Source organism: Podarcis bocagei (assembly GCF_964188305.1).
Source record: "Podarcis bocagei genome assembly, chromosome: 1".
NCBI classification, from domain to species: Eukaryota; Metazoa; Chordata; class Lepidosauria; order Squamata; family Lacertidae; genus Podarcis; species Podarcis bocagei.
The window spans coordinates 35,502,284-35,520,916 of NC_138125.1; the positions used below are offsets into that span (position 1 = coordinate 35,502,284).

Genomic DNA, 18,633 nt, shown 5'->3' on the forward strand with positions numbered 1-18,633 from the left:
GAACAGCGACAACAAAAGACCTACATTTGTTTTATATTACCTTGGGCTGGGAAAAGGATTTAAATATTGCAGAGAAGTTCAAAATTAAGAAATGCAACCCATCAAGAATGTACTGCTTGTACAACTAAAAACATTTGCCTTAAATGATCAAACTCAGGGTCTGCTTGTCAAAGTGTCCTAAAGCTACAACCTGAATCTAGTACAGTATAAATGTTTCTGAAGATGACATTGTTAAACATCAGAACATACAGGTTTTCAGTAAAGAAGAAGTGTGCTTTCTTCTGCAGAGCAGCCATATCATTTCTGTGCCACTGAGAAGATTTCTTCAGCATGTGTTTGCGCCCCAGTATAAGCATCCGTGGATTCTGCTGTGCTAGGTAGCTGACAACATTCAGCAGCTATGGGAAGAAAGAAAAAGAAGCAGCAAACATTCAGTGAACCAGCATTTAAGAAAATGAAGACATAAACAAGCTTCTAATACATGGACCACGTCTTGCATTCTTGTATTTCTATCTTAATACTGGATAACACATTGTCCTCTATGGTCAGATCTGAACCTCTGAATTATTGCAGGCCACTGCTGAAGCTGAAATTACATTTAACAAATAAGCCCTTAGCACAGGGAGGCGGGTATCTCAGGCTCAAGGACCAAATACAGACCTTTCTATCTGGCCAGAAAACCACTCCCTAGGCTACATACTCTCCCAAGCCAAACCCTCACCAGCCTACTATCCAAAGATAACATTTACTCTTCCCACTTTTGCTTCTGATCATTGGCTTGTGATGCCCTCTCACACCACAAAGGTTGTCCAGAAGGGAATGTGTCCCTTGAGCTGAAAAAGGTTGCCACCCCAGCCTTAAGAGAATATAGGCTGAAAATTTAGAAAAAATATAGGTGCCTACACTTCTTCCTTCATGTGCCACTGCAGTTAAACTCCCACCTTCTCATATTTTTGGCTCATATTTTGATTCTCTCCCCTTGCATTCCTACCACCATCCACCCTCAATATCCTAGGGGGAGAGGCTGCATTGAAACTGTAGAAATGGTTAGGAGTTGGCTGGCAGTGAAACACAACAGGAAGCCACAGTTATAATAGGAAGGGAGGGTTGGAAGTTGAATCACAGCAAGGATGAGCACAAAGCCTGGGCCAGCTCACATTCTCTTTCCGCCACAAACAGGGTGAGGTTGGCCCAGCTTGAACTAAGAGAACCTCCCAAGATGTCACACAGCATTTTGGGAAGCCAGCTGTGCTGGAAGCAGCACAAAAGTCCAGATTTGGACATTGCTTCTAGCATAGCCCTTGAATTGTGTCGCTTCTGCCTACCTCATCTGTATGGTCAAACTGGCCTTGCGCAAAAGCAGTAGTCCTGTTTGAAGAAACCTAGCTTGGCCCTATCTAAACTTTGAAGGCAGTCTTCAAAAGCCTGATTACCAATGGAAAAGACCTGCGATCACTGTGAAGTACCTGAAAACAAATCCTGCAAGAATTCAGGAGCTATCCGTACTCAGATAAATAGGAAATTCTGTGTTCTTGTTTTGTTTTAGAACTGCTGAATGCCTCCTTCTACCTGTTTCCTTTTATAATAGTCTGCCTCTAATTTTAGGTGTGGATATTACTGTGGTGGTCTATACATAGCTACAATGAGATTTCCTGTCTGGTTATACTACTCCCACATATAACTGCTTCTTAGAAAAAGAACACACAAGAGAAACCACTTTCTTTTAGTCATAAAGAAAACTGAATGGTTCAAATGGTTTGAATGAGTGGATTTTAAAGCAAACGTTTCTTGCTTTACAATTGCACATATATTCTCCCTTCCAATCACGAAATAATAGTTAATAATTATTTCCAAAAGGCAAAAACTATATTTTTGGGTGCCCAACACACTGCAGATTTCTCATTACCATTGACCCGATCCAGCAGGTCTCTTCTTACATTCTAATGTTAAGATCAGGCCCCAAATGACACACTGCTAAAATCTTTCTAAAGTCTACTTCTAGATCTTTAAGGAAAACATAAAAGCCCACCATAAAAGGGGGAAAGAAACAATTTCGCTGTGCTGTTTCTTTATATTCATCAGACTATGTCTGAAAGCTTCCACTCACTTATAGCCCAATCTTCAAACGACTGAATCAAAGAAAAATGTTCCGAGAAATGGCTGGCACTCACACTAGTCAAATGCTAAGGGCTGTTGCTTTAGAATGGAAAATATTCAGTGCTCAATGGGACAATCTGTTCTTAAGAAATCCAATGGAAGTTCATTTTAAAATGTGAAGCGGTCTGCTTCTTTTCTGTTGAGAATATGAACCTATGGAGAAAAATATAGTAGCTGACAAAGGGGCTCTGGCCAAATGTGAAAAATGGAAGGGACTGAGGTGGGGCAGGCAGCAGGGCACATGGGCCAGCTAACACATAAAAAAAGATAAAAGCAGAAAGACAAAACAGATGAAAACCACAACATATCATAGGTGATAATACTTCATGAACTCCCATGTGGCTGCTTCCAGAAAGCACCAATGCAGGGCAAGTGCAAGGACTCTAGGAGTGGTTGAGCAAATTTTTCAAACACAATGTGAAGACAGATATAACATGAGATATAACTCCTCAAAAATGAGGAGGTGCTGCAATTCTTTATACCCTGGTATAATATTGCATTCCTATTCACTACAAAACAACAACACTACCCTGAGCCAGCAGCCAATGGGTATACTTGGGGATCAGTACTGGATTTGTCAATAAACTCTTGGAAACATTTGCCTTTTCAAACTATATTATTCATTGTTAAACTTACTACCTGCCTTTCACCAACAGGTCCCAGGGTGGGTTAAAATTAAAAACAGTGAAAACAGATTACAATCCCAAGAATAAGGTGGGCCCTGAAAACACTTTTCTGGTGTCAAAGGCCAGGCTAAAAAGGCGTGTCTTCAGCATTCGCTGAAAGCTGCACGGTGGTACCTCTAGTTACGAATGCTGGTTATGAACGCTTCAGGTTATGAGCTCTGCTAACCCGGAAGTAACTGCTCCTGGTTGTGAACTTTGCCCCAGGATGCGAACGGAAATCATGCCGCGGGAGACCCCATTAGCGAAATCGCGCCTCAGGATCAGAACAGTTTCAGCTTAAGAACAGACCTCCGGAACAAATTAAGTTCGTAACCAGAGGTACCACTGTATAGTGAAGAAGCCAGGCACACCTTGGTGGGGAGGGAACAGGCATTTATGTTTTAAATTTTGCATCCTGCATTCATTTAAAAGCCTAACCAAAGCAATTTGCATCAAACAATAAGAGTAAAATCAGAAAACTGAAACCTGGATCGCAGGGTTGACAAAACAAATGTGTAGCTGTGCTTGAGGGCCTTATTTTTACCATGGCACTAGTAACACTGCACACTTGTAATCTCTCTGAGCCATCTGATCAGCCATTCTCAGAGACTTGTCAATATTTTTTGTGCTTTCTAGTTTCTTCTGAATTCTCTCCTTACTTCATAGATCAATAAGATCCAGGATGCTTATCAGGCTTCCATGGCAGGTCAAGCACAAATGGTCAATTTAGAAAAACCAAGGGGAAACTAGAAGAAATGATTTGCTTTTCAGGAATGGTGTAAATTGTGTGATTATACTAGGTAACTAGGGCCTGTGCCCCTGCTCACTGCGCTCACCAACTCCACCTACCTGCCATAATCTCCATCACCAAAGTCACCCACTGCCTCACTTTTATCTCACTTAAGCCACCTGCTGCCTCCCTTCACTCCTCATTGAAGCTACTCCTTGCCAAAGCCACCCACCCGGTTCCTTTACTTCTCATCAAAGCCACCCAGCCACCTGCCTGCCTCCATCACCAGTTCTATTGATGTCTCCTCACCCTCTGATTCTGCTGTGATGGTCCAAAAACACTGACAGCCCCATTTGCTGTCACACTGTAGTTCACAGCAGCTAAGGAAACTATAGCATGACAATATTCATACATTTTTTTAATGTATAGATTTTTTTAAACCAGCACTGGAACCTTAAAGTGAAGGGCAGGTAAGAAAACTAATTTTAAAAAAATTCTTTAAATAATGCAACCTTTTAAAAAGGGAGGGGGGAACTTAATTAGCAACAGAAGTGCAGACGATCAAATTCAATAAGAAATGCTTTAAACAAATGTGGTGTGTGTAAGAGAGGTGGTGAAAGAAGAAAGGAACTCAAGAGGAAAAGGTGGAATTGGCAACTTGAATGCATTCCCTGAACAGCTGGGTAATGCCCAAGCATGTTGACAGTGTGGTGAAAATTCCCCTGGTTTTTTTAGATGGTTGCATCGCTACAAAGAAAGTCTGTCAGCATTGTGAATGGCAAATAGGAATTCACATGCACAAAATATGCTTTGTCCAAGTTCACATGATACCAAAAGGTATCTTGTAATATTGGCTTTTGCCTTAATATTTAAAAAGTTTTAGGTGCCTCTCCAAGTTTTTTGCGCAGATAATACTTGGGTGTGTTCTCAGTCCTAGCACCCCACCCTCGCTGCTCCTCCTTCCTCAATGGTCAAGGTGACACCACCGATGGGCTCTTGCACGGGGCCCTCCCAAAATCTTGTTAGTCTGTTGGCAGAAGAGGAATACTGATTCATTTACCTTATTTGCTTTTGAATCCTGCCCCACCTTGTACTGAGGCATTCAAGTTAGAATGTAGATATAAAAATATCCCATTAAACTATATAACGTTCACACTTGGTTCAAAGGCTGACTGTTTCTCCCAGATGTTTACTGAAACATGCTTCTGGTTAGCACTGCAATATGGAATTCTAAGAGCATAGATGAATCATCCAAAGTTGATGATGAGCAGGTGAAGCGAAGATCCACCAGTATGAGTGGAATAGATTAGGCATAGTGGCCATGACTGACTCATAGTCACTCAGTAAATTTCATGGCCAAGTGGGGACTTGAACTCTGGTCTTCCAGGTCCTAGTCTGACCCTCTAACCTAGGGGTCAGCAAGGTTTATCTTGCCTGGGCCGGATCGGTCCCGTGGAGATCCCTCCATGGGCCAGATCGTGAGAGCGTGCATCTGTGATTTTTGGTGTCTGCACATGGACAGATGTGATTTTCAGTGCCGTGGAAGCAGGTCCCCGTGCTGCGCTGGTTTAGTGCAGTGCGTGAGCGGGCAGCTCGGTTTGGGGGCGGCTCGTGGGCCGGTCAAACGACCTCCGTGGGCCGCTTCCGGCCCATGGGCCTTAGGTTGCTGACCCCTGCTCTAACCACTACACTGACATTCCAAATTATGCATGGTGCAATTAGAGGGCATTTTCCATTGTGGACTTCCTCCCCACAGACGTGCATTTGTTTTCCCCAAACTACACCGCACCTGCCATACACAAACATCATCCACCAACCTCTCTGCTTCTGTTGGCTTTTCTATGTTTGTCCCTTTGGCCAGATCCAGTTCCCCACCCCTTCTCTGTGGCCCACGTGATCCCACCCACTGCACTGACATGGTGAAAGCCATCACCAGCTATTTGAAAACCTCCTGTTAATACTGAAGAGCAATGGATTTGCTTCTTGCTTTGTTCAGTAAAACAAGTATTTCAAAATTGCTCCATGCAGAAAATGTGCCCCTAAATACAAGGCTTTTGTAGACAGCATCCTACCATGTGAATGGGGCATTTTTTAAAAAATAAGAGAGAACATTGGCAGAGAAGTGCAGACAATTTCCTGGTGAGCCATTGCACTCAAATCACTTGCCACAAAAGGATCGCTGTCACATGGAGCTATGGAAAAAACCTGATGGTGGTTTGCTGCCCCACAGTCAGTGCCCTAGAGAGCAAAGAGGTTCCCTTTCCTGTTTTGTCATAGTCTCTCAAAAACCATCAGCAATAAGACAGAAAATCTAAAACAGCTACAGTAATACTGTAAACATTGTGTAATTTAAATCCTTTGCTAGAAGGTGGAGCCTTATTGCCAGAAGGGGAGGAGACTGTCCCACCACAAACTGAGAATTTGACCTTTGGGTGCAGATAAACGGTACCCCCCAGTCACAAATGGGATATGTGACACAATGAGAATGGGTGAGAGAGTGCATTGCCATGTCTCACAATTGACCAGGGATGAAAATAGTCACATGATTAGAACACAGGTGCATAGATGCGCATTTGGGCGTAGAAGTTCCCGGCTGACATATGAAAACTACAACATTATGTAATCAACAGTAGTGATAGTACATCCCCAAGATGACTGCAATCAATGGGAATTTAGACATCAGTTTGAAGGAATCAAAACTGCACCAGGTTATCCGTACAAGCAAGGAACAGTAGCCAACAGTCCCAGTTCCCAGTCATGGGCTCATAATCATTGCACCACATAGCATAAAGAGTGTGTCATACTTTTTAAAAGGTCAGGCTTTTTGTACAACTATCTTCCTCCTCAGGATATGGGAACATTTCTCAGAAGGGAATTCCCTGAGTGCTTTTGTAGGAAAACACTACAAATTATGACTCAGCCAAATGGCAACTCACCTGCCATAGCTTTGTCACATAGAAGGAAGTCACATTTGGGTGAATTCACCTTTGCTGATACAAGAAGGAATACTTCAGGAGGTGGTTTCTTTTGTTTTTGCCAAATAAAGGGAGTGAGTTTCAGCTTCAAGAGGAAAATATGAGGGATGAGTTCAGGAATACACAATTTTCCCATTCATTTCATGGGAGGATTTGTGAGAGGCCACAAAATATACTACAGAACGAGGAAAGGTAGCTATCATAGGCTGCAGCAGCAAAAGCTAAGCCTTTTAGTACCTTAACTGACTCTAGTCTATGAAAATTTATGCCACCCTAAGAGTCCTTAAGGTGCCACAAGCCTCTTTGGTCTTCTGCTGCAAAAGGTGACATGGAATTTTGTATTTTGTTTCAGTATTTACAAACTGTACTTTCATAGGAAATATTTCAAGGTGGGGTATTTGAAGCACTGGATTTAAAAAAACTGTTTTCAGAGTCCCAGCAGCATATTACTTACAATACTTTAAAGGCAAGAGAAGTTTTCCTCAATTGCCTAATTTCCACAGATTACTCTTGCTAAATGGCAAGCTGCTATGGCTCAGTATTAATCAGATGTCACAATGCATAAAACATGGATTCTTCAGAAATCTGAGTTCCGGCATTAATCTTGAGACAAGAAAACAGTCTCTTTTGCAACACCACTGTCTCAAAAAGAGGTTTCCCAAAAATGTTCAAGGAGCACCCAGTTCTGAGATGCAAATATACAAACATTTCTTTCTTTCTTTCTTTCTTTCTTTCTTTCTTTCTTTCTTTCTTTCTTTCTTTCTTTCTTTCTTTCTTTTTACCGGAAAGAAGGCATACAGTTAGATTTAAAGAACAGGGTGCCTCTGAGCATATTCTGAGTTCAATAATTTGTTTTCAGTACCAGAACTGAACCAAACTCATAATCTTTCCTCACAAAAGTCCATTCTAGGAGTGGCATTCAACTACATTTTATTCAAGGCAAACTCTTTGAAATGAATGAACATGGCTATGGTTGGTCAATTGATCTCAATCGGTCCACTCTGAGTAAAACTTAGTTGAATGCCCTGCAAGCTTCCTGCATTTAAGCAGCTGAATTTAAGGAGGAAAAGGTGCCCCTTTGTTGTTGCTAAATGTTAAAACAACTGGGCATCAGAAACTCTTGTTGAAATAACATAAATAATTGCTCAGAAATCTACTAGATCCTAGCCTGCCTTCTGTCCACCCCTGATTTTCAGTACAGTGGTACCTCGGGTTAAGTACTTAATTCGTTCTGGAGGTCCGTACTTAACCTGAAACTGTTCTTAACCTGAAGCACCACTTTAGCTAATGGGGCCTCCCACTGCCGTCGCGCTGCCGGAGCACAATATCTGTTCTTATCCTGAAGCAAAGTTATTTTTTTTAAAAAAAAATCATATTTATTAGAATTTCCAATATAACAGAAAAAGAAAAGATAGAAAAGAAAGAAATATATTTAAAACCTTACTTTCGTAACCTTCTTTCTAGGACTCCCTCTTCCCCCTCCCGACTGTATTCCCCTTTCATTAATTTGGTTCCACAAGCTCTCACTCCCAGTTTAAAACTTAATATGTTTAACCCATTAACCAATTTAAATTATATAATCTTACCATCACCCCTCATCTTTAACAGAAAAAGAAAAAAGATTTTTCCCCAAGATCTGCCCCATTTTCCTTCCACGAATTCCCTTTTTTTTAAACATGTCAGATAAAAATACCATAATATAGAAAAGTTATATAAAGAAATAAAAGATAAAAAGTATAAGAAAGTTCCAAAAGTTGGTTACATAGCCTTTGGATTCCAAAACTCCCCCCTCCCTTCCCCGGTTTGAATTCCCCATGTCCATCAGTCTATATGTTGTCAGCCTGGAGGTCTCAAGTCCATGGCCAAAAATTTTTCCCCTTCCACCTTGCCGGTTTTCTTTTAATTTGTTTATTTTAATGATGTTTAACTTCCAAAAGTCCAGTCCTATAGAGGCCTTTAATTTCCTTGGTCTTTGTTGCTCCTCCCATTGTTCTTTCCGTGTCGTAGTTAGTCCTTTGTTCTTTTTATTCCTTACTTTCTCAGGTTTCTTGTCTTGTTCAGCTGCTAAAACGTTCTTATTCCGAGATCTGGTATCTCTACAGAGGTTTGTTGTTCAGGAACCAAAACTTATGTCCAGTCCCTTCCTTTCTTCAATAGAAAATTCTATTGTCTCCTTTTAATGTAAACACCTCTGTAGACAAAATACTATTTCAGTTTTGCAGCTTTCCCAGAAGATAAGTCCTGTGCTAGTCCCGGAGTAATTTTCCACGTACGACCACTTGTAATGTCCCGAAACCTCTCTAGGGGGATTGCAGTAACTTTGTATCCTCTAATCCAGTGTTTCCCAACCACTGTTCCGCGGCACACTAGTGTGCCGTGAGATGTTGCCTGGTGTGCCGCGGGAAAAATTAAAAAATTTGAAAGATTTTTTTTTTTAAAGTCAAATTTTCGATTGGGGCGCCGTCACTAGATGACCCCTGGGGTTCCCTCCCTCCCTCCCGCTCTGCGCCTCCCTCCTCCTCCTCCTCCTCCTCCGGGGAGGCCCTTCCTGGCTCTCGGCCAAGGCTTGGCGGCTGCCACTCACTCACTCGCTCGCCCACCCGTCCCTCCATCCCTGCACCCGGCCTCTCCCCCTCCGTCCCCGGCGCGGGGGCTGCCGGGATCCGTAGTCCCCTCGCCCTTGGGCTCCGCGAACTACGTTTCCCAGCGTGGCCTGGCGGGCCGGGCGTTTTGTTTGAAGCGCTCTTCTCCCGGCCATGGAATGAGCGCAGCGGCGGCAGCCGGGCGGGCAGGGGCTCTTCCGCGCAGACACCGCGCAGCCTGCCTGCGCCCCCGCGGAGATCGGGCGGCAGGATGGAGCCCGGGGATCCCCGCGGAGGCGGAACGGTGGAGGCTGCCCCCCAGGTAGGGCTGCGTCGGGGGGGGTTATTTTTGCAATGCTGCATCCGCGCCGGAGGGGACGCATCGGACCGCGGGGAGACCCCTTGGCGGGCGTGCAAGGCAATGCATGCGTGCAGGCGTTGCATGGAGTGCAGTGCAATGCAATGGCAACGCGGCGCCCTGCATGCATGCATGCAACTTCCACCGGCGCTCCGGACTTGGCAGGTGAGGGGGGTCCCCAGTGGGCGGCAGAGAGAGCCGGGAGGGCGAAGGGGAGCCGGGGGGAGCAGCGCTGCTCCCCGAGCCGAGCCCGGGGGGAAACTTCGGCGTCGTTGCGCCGGGTGTTGGAAGCGGAGGCTGGCGGGGGCCCCTCACCTGCAAAACCTGGTCGCCTCTCATATATTTCGTGCATTGCATTCATCGCCCGCTTTCTCCTCCAAGGAGCTCCCGGGGGCGCGCGTGGTTCTCCCCGTGTTATCCTCGCAACAACAGCCCTGCGAGGTGGGTCAGGCGAGTGGCCCAAGGGAGCACCCAGGGATTGTCCTGGCCAGGTGGGGTGATTTGAACCCTGCTCTCTGCCCGGTCTTCGTCCTCATTTAGCCCCCACATGTGCATGACTGTGCATGACTGAGGTTTCCCCCCCTCGTCTTGGCTATGGTGTGAGTCTGTGCTGTTAATTAATGGGGTTCTGCCTTCGGAGAAGATGAGCCAGCCCTCAAGGAGGTGATTATGTAATTTGCTAGCAATTCATGTCCCTCCCGGCGTGACGCTGCGCGCTGACGTCACGGGGCTGTAATGGTGGTGTGCCTCGAGATTTTTTTCATGAAACAAGTGTGCCTTTGCCCAAAAAAGGTTGGGAAACACTGCTCTAATCCAAAAGTCAACTTGTTGTTCCTTATTTTCCGACCGTTTATATCCATATTATGTCAAATTGTAACAGAATTAGCCAGCAAAATCCTTGTAACAAAGTCCTCTTTATATTCTCCAACCTTGACAGCTACTTTGACAGCTGTCAAAGTCTCCGTCTCTCTTCGCCAGGCTCTACGAATCGCCCCGGTTCCCAGGGGGGGTTGCATTTTCCCTCTCACCCTCCACTCTTCTCCTCCAGCACAATTCTTGTAATTTCCCATTGTGGAATTAATGATTTTTATCAGCAATAGACTTCTCTTTCGATCTTGGTTACCCAGTCCTTGTTTTAGAATGTTTACAATCAGGGGGGGACTGACTTCCTTTTTAGATCACCCCCGCTCGTGCCGAATCCGAAAAAAAATTCTTTTTTTCTCCTTTTGTACCCGGTTTCCCAATTACTCACGGGTTGTTGTTGATAGTCCGAATTTCCAATGGAAGAAGCCAGTGCTCTCTGTCGAATGGCATGCGGCTGCGCTCGGCAGGGGAAGCGATAGACTCAAAGCACCACGCCACTCCCCGGCACCCGATCCGAAGCCTTTAAAAAGGCTCCTTCACGAGTCGGGAGGGCGCTAGCGGTGCCAGCCGAGTCCCCCTGAAGCAAAGTTATTAACCTGAAGCGCTATTTCTGGGTTAGTGGAGTCTGTAACCTGAAGCGTCTGTAACCTGAGCTCCCCCTGTATAGGGGTACCTCAGGTTACAGACGCTTCAGGTTACACACTCCGCTAATCCAGAAATAGTACCTCGGGTTAAGAACTTTGCTTCAGAATGAGAACAGAAATCGCATGGCGGCACAGCAGCAGGAGGAGGCCCCATTTGCTAAAGTGGTACCAGGTTAAGAACAGTTTCAGGTTAAGAACAGACTTCTAGAATGAATTAAGTTCTTAACCCGAGGTACCACTGTACAAAACTATTGGTTACCAATTCTCAGGGCTCTGGCCCTGTAAGAATATTGCCTTTCCTTGCATATCTTCTCTTAAAAGAATGCATTTCCCTTTGACTTGCATAAAGCTGTAAGCTTATACTGACCCTGCCCTCCCCTGAAGATGCTGGGAACTGCGCTGGGGACCTTTTCCACAAGAAGTGTGTGATCTCCCATGGAGCTACAGCTTCTCACTTCAAAGCGAACTGGCTATGGGAAAGTTGAAAGGGTCTCTAAGTCAGCCATTTGGTCCTGATTGATGAGGACATAGAAGCTCTCTTCAGGCATTTGGGTGAATGGGCAATGGCTCAAACCGTGTATGGGTGGGGGGATGTGGGTGCGCACCGACTGCTCCCACCTTTGCCATTTGTGCCAGCCCCACTCCCTCCGGTCTCAACTTGTAAGTGTAGGGAGAATCCAGCCTTGCTAAACTGACAACAGTTCCATCATGGAGGGGCCAAGGGCAGTACACATGGCAGCATTGGGGGTGGGCTGAAGGACGGACACTGTCATGAACTGAAAGGACACCAAGGATGAGGAAAAGGATCCCAGCCATGACTGGTACACACCAGGACAAGCTGAAGGTGAGAAAGGGGAGGCTGGGGACTTAGGAGGATTTTGGGGTGTGGTGGGGTATGTGCTTTAACTGTACAGTGTGTACAAAGCACCCACTCGCCAGATGTTAGTTATTTTAGGATTTACATGTTCGCTCTTAATTTTTTTTTATTTTTATAAAGAAAACGTAGGAAGATTTAAGTAAATTTAAATCTAAATGAACAAAAGGGGGGAACAAGTGAGAGAGAAAGAGAAGTAGGAGCAAGAGATAACGTACACCACCCATCAGACACCTGCTGCACCTACACAAATGCAAGCACACTGTTCTTCTCGGTCTCTTGTCTCTGTGTGTGTGGGAGGGAGAACATTACATTATGTAGGTTGCTTCCATTTTACAATCTTGCTTGACTTGCGGAACACTGTCCTTGAAAACAGTTAATTTGGTCCCTGGTTTATTATGCCAATGCATAAGAAAAGTGCATCTCAGACTGTAATCATAGGATGCAATATTCCCCTGCAAATCCCCCTCCCCATTTTTTTCCAATTTCCATATTGTGGTCTGGATCCAAAGAGCTACTTTAAGCACATCAAAGGGCTTGTGTACACCCTGGGGGATATTGCCTTTGAACATCAGACCTCACATGCTGTTTTTGAAACTACTCTCTGTTTCAAAAAAAGGTTTTCCCATACAGCCCTGGCAGGAAGGTGGGGAATATTCGGGAAACGTGGCCAAAGCCCCTTTGGGAACACAGAAATGGTTGTGCAATTCTTCAAACCTGGCCTCTAGCGAAGGACAGATGGAGGGAGATGAGAATAAGATCACAGAAAGCCTTGTGGCATTTACACAGCAACAGCTCGCTCCAGCAAGGCAAAAACATCCATGCCTCCAGGCTGCAATTTAGCACAAGCCTGCTGGCTTGACAATTGAGGACGATTATTCTTTTTTTCCTGTCCAAACGGCTTTACAATCTTGCAGAACATAACACCTCTGCTCCGAGATCTGCACAGGATGCCCATTTGCTACCAGGCAAAGTTCAGGGTGTTACTATTCATTATAAAGCCCTTAACCTCTTAGGACGTGATCCAATATATGCCCACCCACCTGCTTCAAGCTGTAGAACTGGTCGTGTTATGGGTGCCAGATAATATTCATTCAGTGCTTGTAATAAATTCAACTTTTAATATGGCAACACCTACACTACACTACCTGCCTATTAACTAATATAAGGCAGGCAGGTGCCTTCATTGCACTGTTCTCTGTTCAGTGCTGGCTTAAAACATTTCTGTTTAGGTAAGCCTATCCTACTGTTGATTTAAATCATCTTTTGAATGTTTTCAAATCCCTGCTAACTGATAACTTTAATGCTTTATTTTATATTTGTGTAAACCACTTAAAAAGTTCTTTTACAGTAAAACAGTACATAATGTTTGTTAAATAAATAAAATCGCTGCCCCACTGGGTGAGGGCTAGTGCCTGCTCACTGCGGGGGATACAATGGAAGTGCTTGTGTGCCAGTTCCCAGGCAGGGTCCATTCCAGGGTTGGAGGTGGAGTAGATATCATTCTGACTCCTGTTTCTCTGCAAGGGCAGACAGAGGGTGTGCCATGTCCTTCCTCCACCTCAATAATATCTGCGCATTGTAACCCTACATGCAAATATCGAAAGGGATTACTCTTTGAGTTTGGAAACAATGCTCATAATAGTTTTGGTTTGGTTTTTGTTAATAAAAGAGAACAAAAAAGGGTTTGTTTAAGGTTCATTTTGGTCCAACAGAGATTTTCAACCAACATTTCAGGTTTCATTCTAGTTCAGGGGTGGGGAAAGAAAATATTTGAGGTGGGGTTTTTTTTAAAAAAAAACAAAACAGCAACTTAGGTTCGGTTAAACAGTATAAGATTGAAACTCAGGAGATCAATTATAGATTAAAACGCTGTGTCTGACATTAGCATATTTGCTTTCCATTGTGTGGTTTAAAAAGTGTTCCAAAAATACTCAACAGCTTTTTACGGTTTGGTACACATGAAATTAGGGGAATCACCATTCAAAAGTTCTTGACCTGGGATTTTCTGATATTAAGTCCTGGCCTATAAGAAAATTTCCTTAATCCAAATACACAAATTATACAGTAACTTGTATTTAAATATGATTATTTGTAAAATGATTCTGATCTGAACATGAGAAGTATTTTATCCTGCATGAAATAATACAGTGGTACCTCGGGTTAAGTACTTAATTCGTTCCGGAGGTCTGTTCTTAACCTGAAACTGTTCTTAACCTGAAGCACCACTTTAGCTAATGGGGCCTCCCGCTGCCACTGTGCCGCCACTGCACAATTTCTGTTCTCATCCTGAAGCAAAGTTCTTAACCCGAGGTACTATTTCTGGGTTAGCGGAGTCTGTAACCTGAAGCGTATGTAACCCGAGGTACCACTGTAGTCTCTTGTCCAAGAAAGAAATTAACCCAATCAAACCAAATTTAGTGAGTTAAGATACAGAGGGATTTTTTAATATTGTATTTGAATGGTGCTGTTTTGAGATAAAAGACCACTAGACACTTAGCAAACCAAAGTAGTGCAAAACAGGGTTCAGGATGGTTAGTGATAAAAATTTCCTTGAATACAGCATCGCTTGTGATACATGTAAAAAAATATGTATGCACATTCATTTTGGGGATATGTGTAAAGCTTATCCCTAGTTAATTATGGAAATGATGCAATCTACAAAACAATAGCACAAAGCAGCCCCTCAAATTTGGTAGGTGCTTTGGACCTGTCCTTCAACCAACACCTGTTCATGAAGTTATGAAGAAAAGCTCAATTTCCTTAGAAACATTTTCTTAATCAATTTTGACTTATTTTTTGTCTCTTAACTGTATTTCTCATTTTTCCTCCCAAAGGAGAGCAAGACTTAGTGATTTCAAGATTAAGTTGTTTTTCAGGCCCCATAACCACTCAGGGTTGTATACAATGTTAGTCATACTGAGAGCAGATTCATCGAAATGAATGGACATGACTAGCTTAGGTTCATTTATTTCCATAGGTCTACTTTAAGTAAGATGTCATGGACGACAACCCTTGATTTGCTCCTACCAAGACAGAAGGTGTGAGAGATATACAAGCCAATACAATCCTAGAGAAACCATCCTGCCTAAGGACTCAACCCTGTCTTCACTCCTTTTGATCTTTCCATCTGTGTATTGTACCTGTCAAGGTGTCAGGAGTGCTTCATGGTTTGCTATGCTTCCATGCAGAGTATCCTACCTCCACCTCCAAAAAACTGACTGGTTTGCCAATACCACCCCACTGGTTAACGTCACACTTTTTCCTGGGGAGACTGTCAGTTCTTTCAAATTCATGATAGCTTTCCCTCATACAAGTGTCTACTTCTTTCAGAGGAGAGTAAGGCCAAAATTGGGCACTCCCAAATGGATCTTCTCAATTATGGACCTTCTCCATTTTGCACCTCTTCAGCTACCCGTACCACCCTAAATCTGACACAGATTCTTTTTGCTTGGCAGTTTATCAAATTACTCCAAGATTGGACAGACCAGTTTGGTTTCTTTTATCGTGTCTGTCTTGAGCCCCCTTTCCCTGCTGCGTCCAATAACTCAATAAACTTAGCTAATGCTTAATTTGGATCTCTGCTCCAAATGGAGAATTTACAACTCTTGACCTTTCTTCATGTGGCTGACTATTCAGCTCTAAACCACAAATAGAGAAGGAGGAGACAGAACCAAGTCTTTATGAAATGGGAAATGATAAGACATTGCTTGCAGGTATTAATCCCATAAGATTATTCCCCACCTCACCCTTATTCCCCACCCTCATCCTTTGACCAAGGACAAAGTACAGTGGTGCCCCGCAAGACGAATGCCTCGCAAGACGAAAAACTCGCTAGACGAAAGGTTTTTGCGTTTTTTGAGCTGCTTCGCAAGACGAATTTCCCTATGGGCTTGCTTCGCAAGACGAAAATGTCTTGCAAGTTTGTTTCCTTTTTCTTAACACCGTTAATACAGTTGCGACTTGACTTCGAGGAGCAACTCATAGAATGCGGTGTGGTAGCCTTTTTTGAGGTTTTTGAAGACTTTGGTGATTTTTGAAGCTTTTCCAAAACTTTCCCGACACCGTACTTCGCAAGACGAAAAATTCGCTAGACAAAAAAACTCGTGGAACGAATTAATTTCGTCTTGCGAGGCACCACTGTATGTGAAGGCATAGCAGCACTATACCTAAATTTAATGATTAGGGGCAGGTTTCCTGGGACAAGATATACTCCTGATAGTCACAGAAGGCCAGAGGTTCACCTTTTCCAACTAAACATTGTCCTCTTCAATATTTGAGCATATGGTATAAATGTTTCTAATAACATGATGGAATATTCCTTTCAAAGTGAAATCAAGCTATGAAAGAAAAAGGGGAGCCCTGCACTGTTAATTTTATCACATACTTTGGAGCATTCTGCCTTATTTATTTGGATAAACCTCAAGGCAGGTCCAGCTTATGCCTGTTCTTTTTAAAGCAAAGACACCAAGCACAAGTAGGATAAACAAAGCTATTATTGGAACTGGAGGAACAGAAAACGTGACCTCTAACAGCCACACCCAAGGATGCACATGTTACGGCTACAATGAAATCACAAGGCGAAATCCTTACCAGGTACAACTAGCTATTAGGTTAATTAGGAACGCTTAAAGAGCACTTTTCACCTTCAGAGCTTCTGGTAAACAATATACCAGATTAAATCCTCACATCCTCCTGAGAAGGAGTTTGACAGGTGGCATTATCCCATGCTGTAGAGAAAAGGATCCAATTCATCATTGACACTAAAGGGAAATTACAGCTTTTGTGTATGCACACCTTGAATGACGCATGCCATCCTAGTTATCCCATTGTAAAGGTGCACCAGAAGTCAACTCATTACAAAACAGGGAAATCTAAATTACTGACAGGACTAAAGAGATATGGGAACTCTTATTTAGTGCATCTCCTGCTCCTTCGGGGATCCCATAAGGACTAAGAAAACACATATAGAAATTGTCCCTGAGATATTAAAATTATCTGTACCTCTGGTTCATGATGAAGGCAGAAGCTGAAACATGTAATTAAAGAATATTTTCTTAATCTTGGTATTGTCAGTTACTTGTATTTTCTCTCTCAGTTATAAATACTTCTATTTCTTCAAAGGATGTTTAGGCTGGGCTCAGCAAGGGATCTTCACTATCAGGGCAGCACACAGCAAAATAGCATTATGAATGCTTCACCGCTACCCCCAGTACTTTTCACTGCTCAGGGTAGTACAGAGGAGGGTGCATAACTAATAAAAACACAAATATAAAACCAATTAAGTAGACACAAAGCCGAACAATGCTATTTTTCTATGCTGGTGCATTCTTTCAGCCAGCTCACATTCCCCACTGGAAGCCTAGGCACCTAAAAGTCAACACAAACAGCCTCCACTGAGATGTTCAGGAGACTGAGCAGTGTCACGTTCCACTTGCTCCCCTCCTGCAGAGATCGTTCTCGTGGGTGGCCACCGCATTTTCCATGCCTGAAACTAAATGGAAATAGATCATTGCCGCTAGTTTCATTTAAGAGTGATTGGAGTGGTTCAAGCACCCTGCCCAAAAAGGGTTTCTGAAGGCACTGTCTTATTTTCACCTGCTAAGGCAGCAGGAGACATTCCCTCTGATAAGGAGGGACCCATTCAGACACTCCTTTTCTGTTGGATGTGATAAGACAAAGAGCACAGTGGTCATCTACACTCCCCTGATACTAATTTGCATTTTGGGAGTGGTATTCTTACCAATATACTGATGAACTTACTGCAGTTGTTGTTTGTTGTGCATTTTCCCCAATTTTATTGTTTCATTCTCTTTTTTATGAACCACCCTAGAAATAACAAAGCCAATTAATTAAATAGATATCCCTCTGCTCTCTCAAGATATCACTGCATGTATCTAATGAAACAGGCTCTTCTGTGACAGAAGATTTTATCACAACAAATCTGTTCATTTTTAAAGTACTGTGCTGTACCACCAAATCCTCTGTTGGTTTTTGTTGCTACTGATTAACACATCAACCCCTCTGTTGGCTCTTAAGAGAAGGCTTCTTTCAGGTGTTGCTGGGGAGAGGGGAAGCGGACTGGTCTTCTTGGAGATAGCAGTTGGAAAGAAAGGGTTAACCTCCTAGTTACACTCTCCAGGAAAATCAACCCCAAACCCCCAAATTAGATTTGAAAAAGCTAACACACTTTTTTCAAGCCTAACTGCTTGCAGGGTGTGTGTGTGTGTGTGTGTGTGTGTGTGTGTGTGTGTGTGTGTGGTTGTACTGGGGGGTGGGCTGTGTCAATGACAGCTTCTTCAATTTCCAAATCTTCCCATGGATCCAAAACGGGGTGGCACAGTCTTTAAAATGTTTACTTCAGAGCCTGAAATTATAAAAAGTAATTTTAAAAAAACCATCCTATGAGCAGTGCCAGAATCTTTCTTTGGGCATATCTCATAAGCTATGGTTCCTTCTTGTGGCCAAACTGAGGTATTGATGTTTCTAACATTCCTTTTAGTTGCTTACTAGGGCTGCAATTCTGAAGCTGAGACTCCAATACTTTGGCCACCTCATGAGAAGAGAAGACTCCCTGGAAAAGACCCTGATGTTGGGAAAGATGGAGGGCACAAGGAGAAGGGGACGACAGAGGATGAGATGGTTGGACAGTGTTCTCGAAACTACCAGCATGAGTTTGACGAAACTGCGGGAGGCAGTGGAAGACAGAAGTGCCTGGCATGCTCTGGTCCATGGGGTCACGAAGAGTCGGTCACGACTAAACAACAACAACAGGGCTGCAATT

At 43.5% G+C, this 18,633-nt stretch overlaps 1 protein-coding gene across 2 annotated transcripts in view; it reads right to left on the reverse strand.

Annotated features, from left to right (window-relative positions):
* PRORP (protein only RNase P catalytic subunit) overlaps positions 1-18,633 on the reverse strand; it is a 57,241-nt gene that overhangs the window by 3,277 nt on the left and 35,331 nt on the right. For both annotated transcript variants that reach the window (XM_081208898.1, XM_081208899.1), the window contains exon 6: positions 250-398. In XM_081208898.1, the coding sequence (XP_081065024.1) occupies positions 250-398 (149 nt within the window). The remainder of the gene's footprint in view (positions 1-249; positions 399-18,633) is intronic.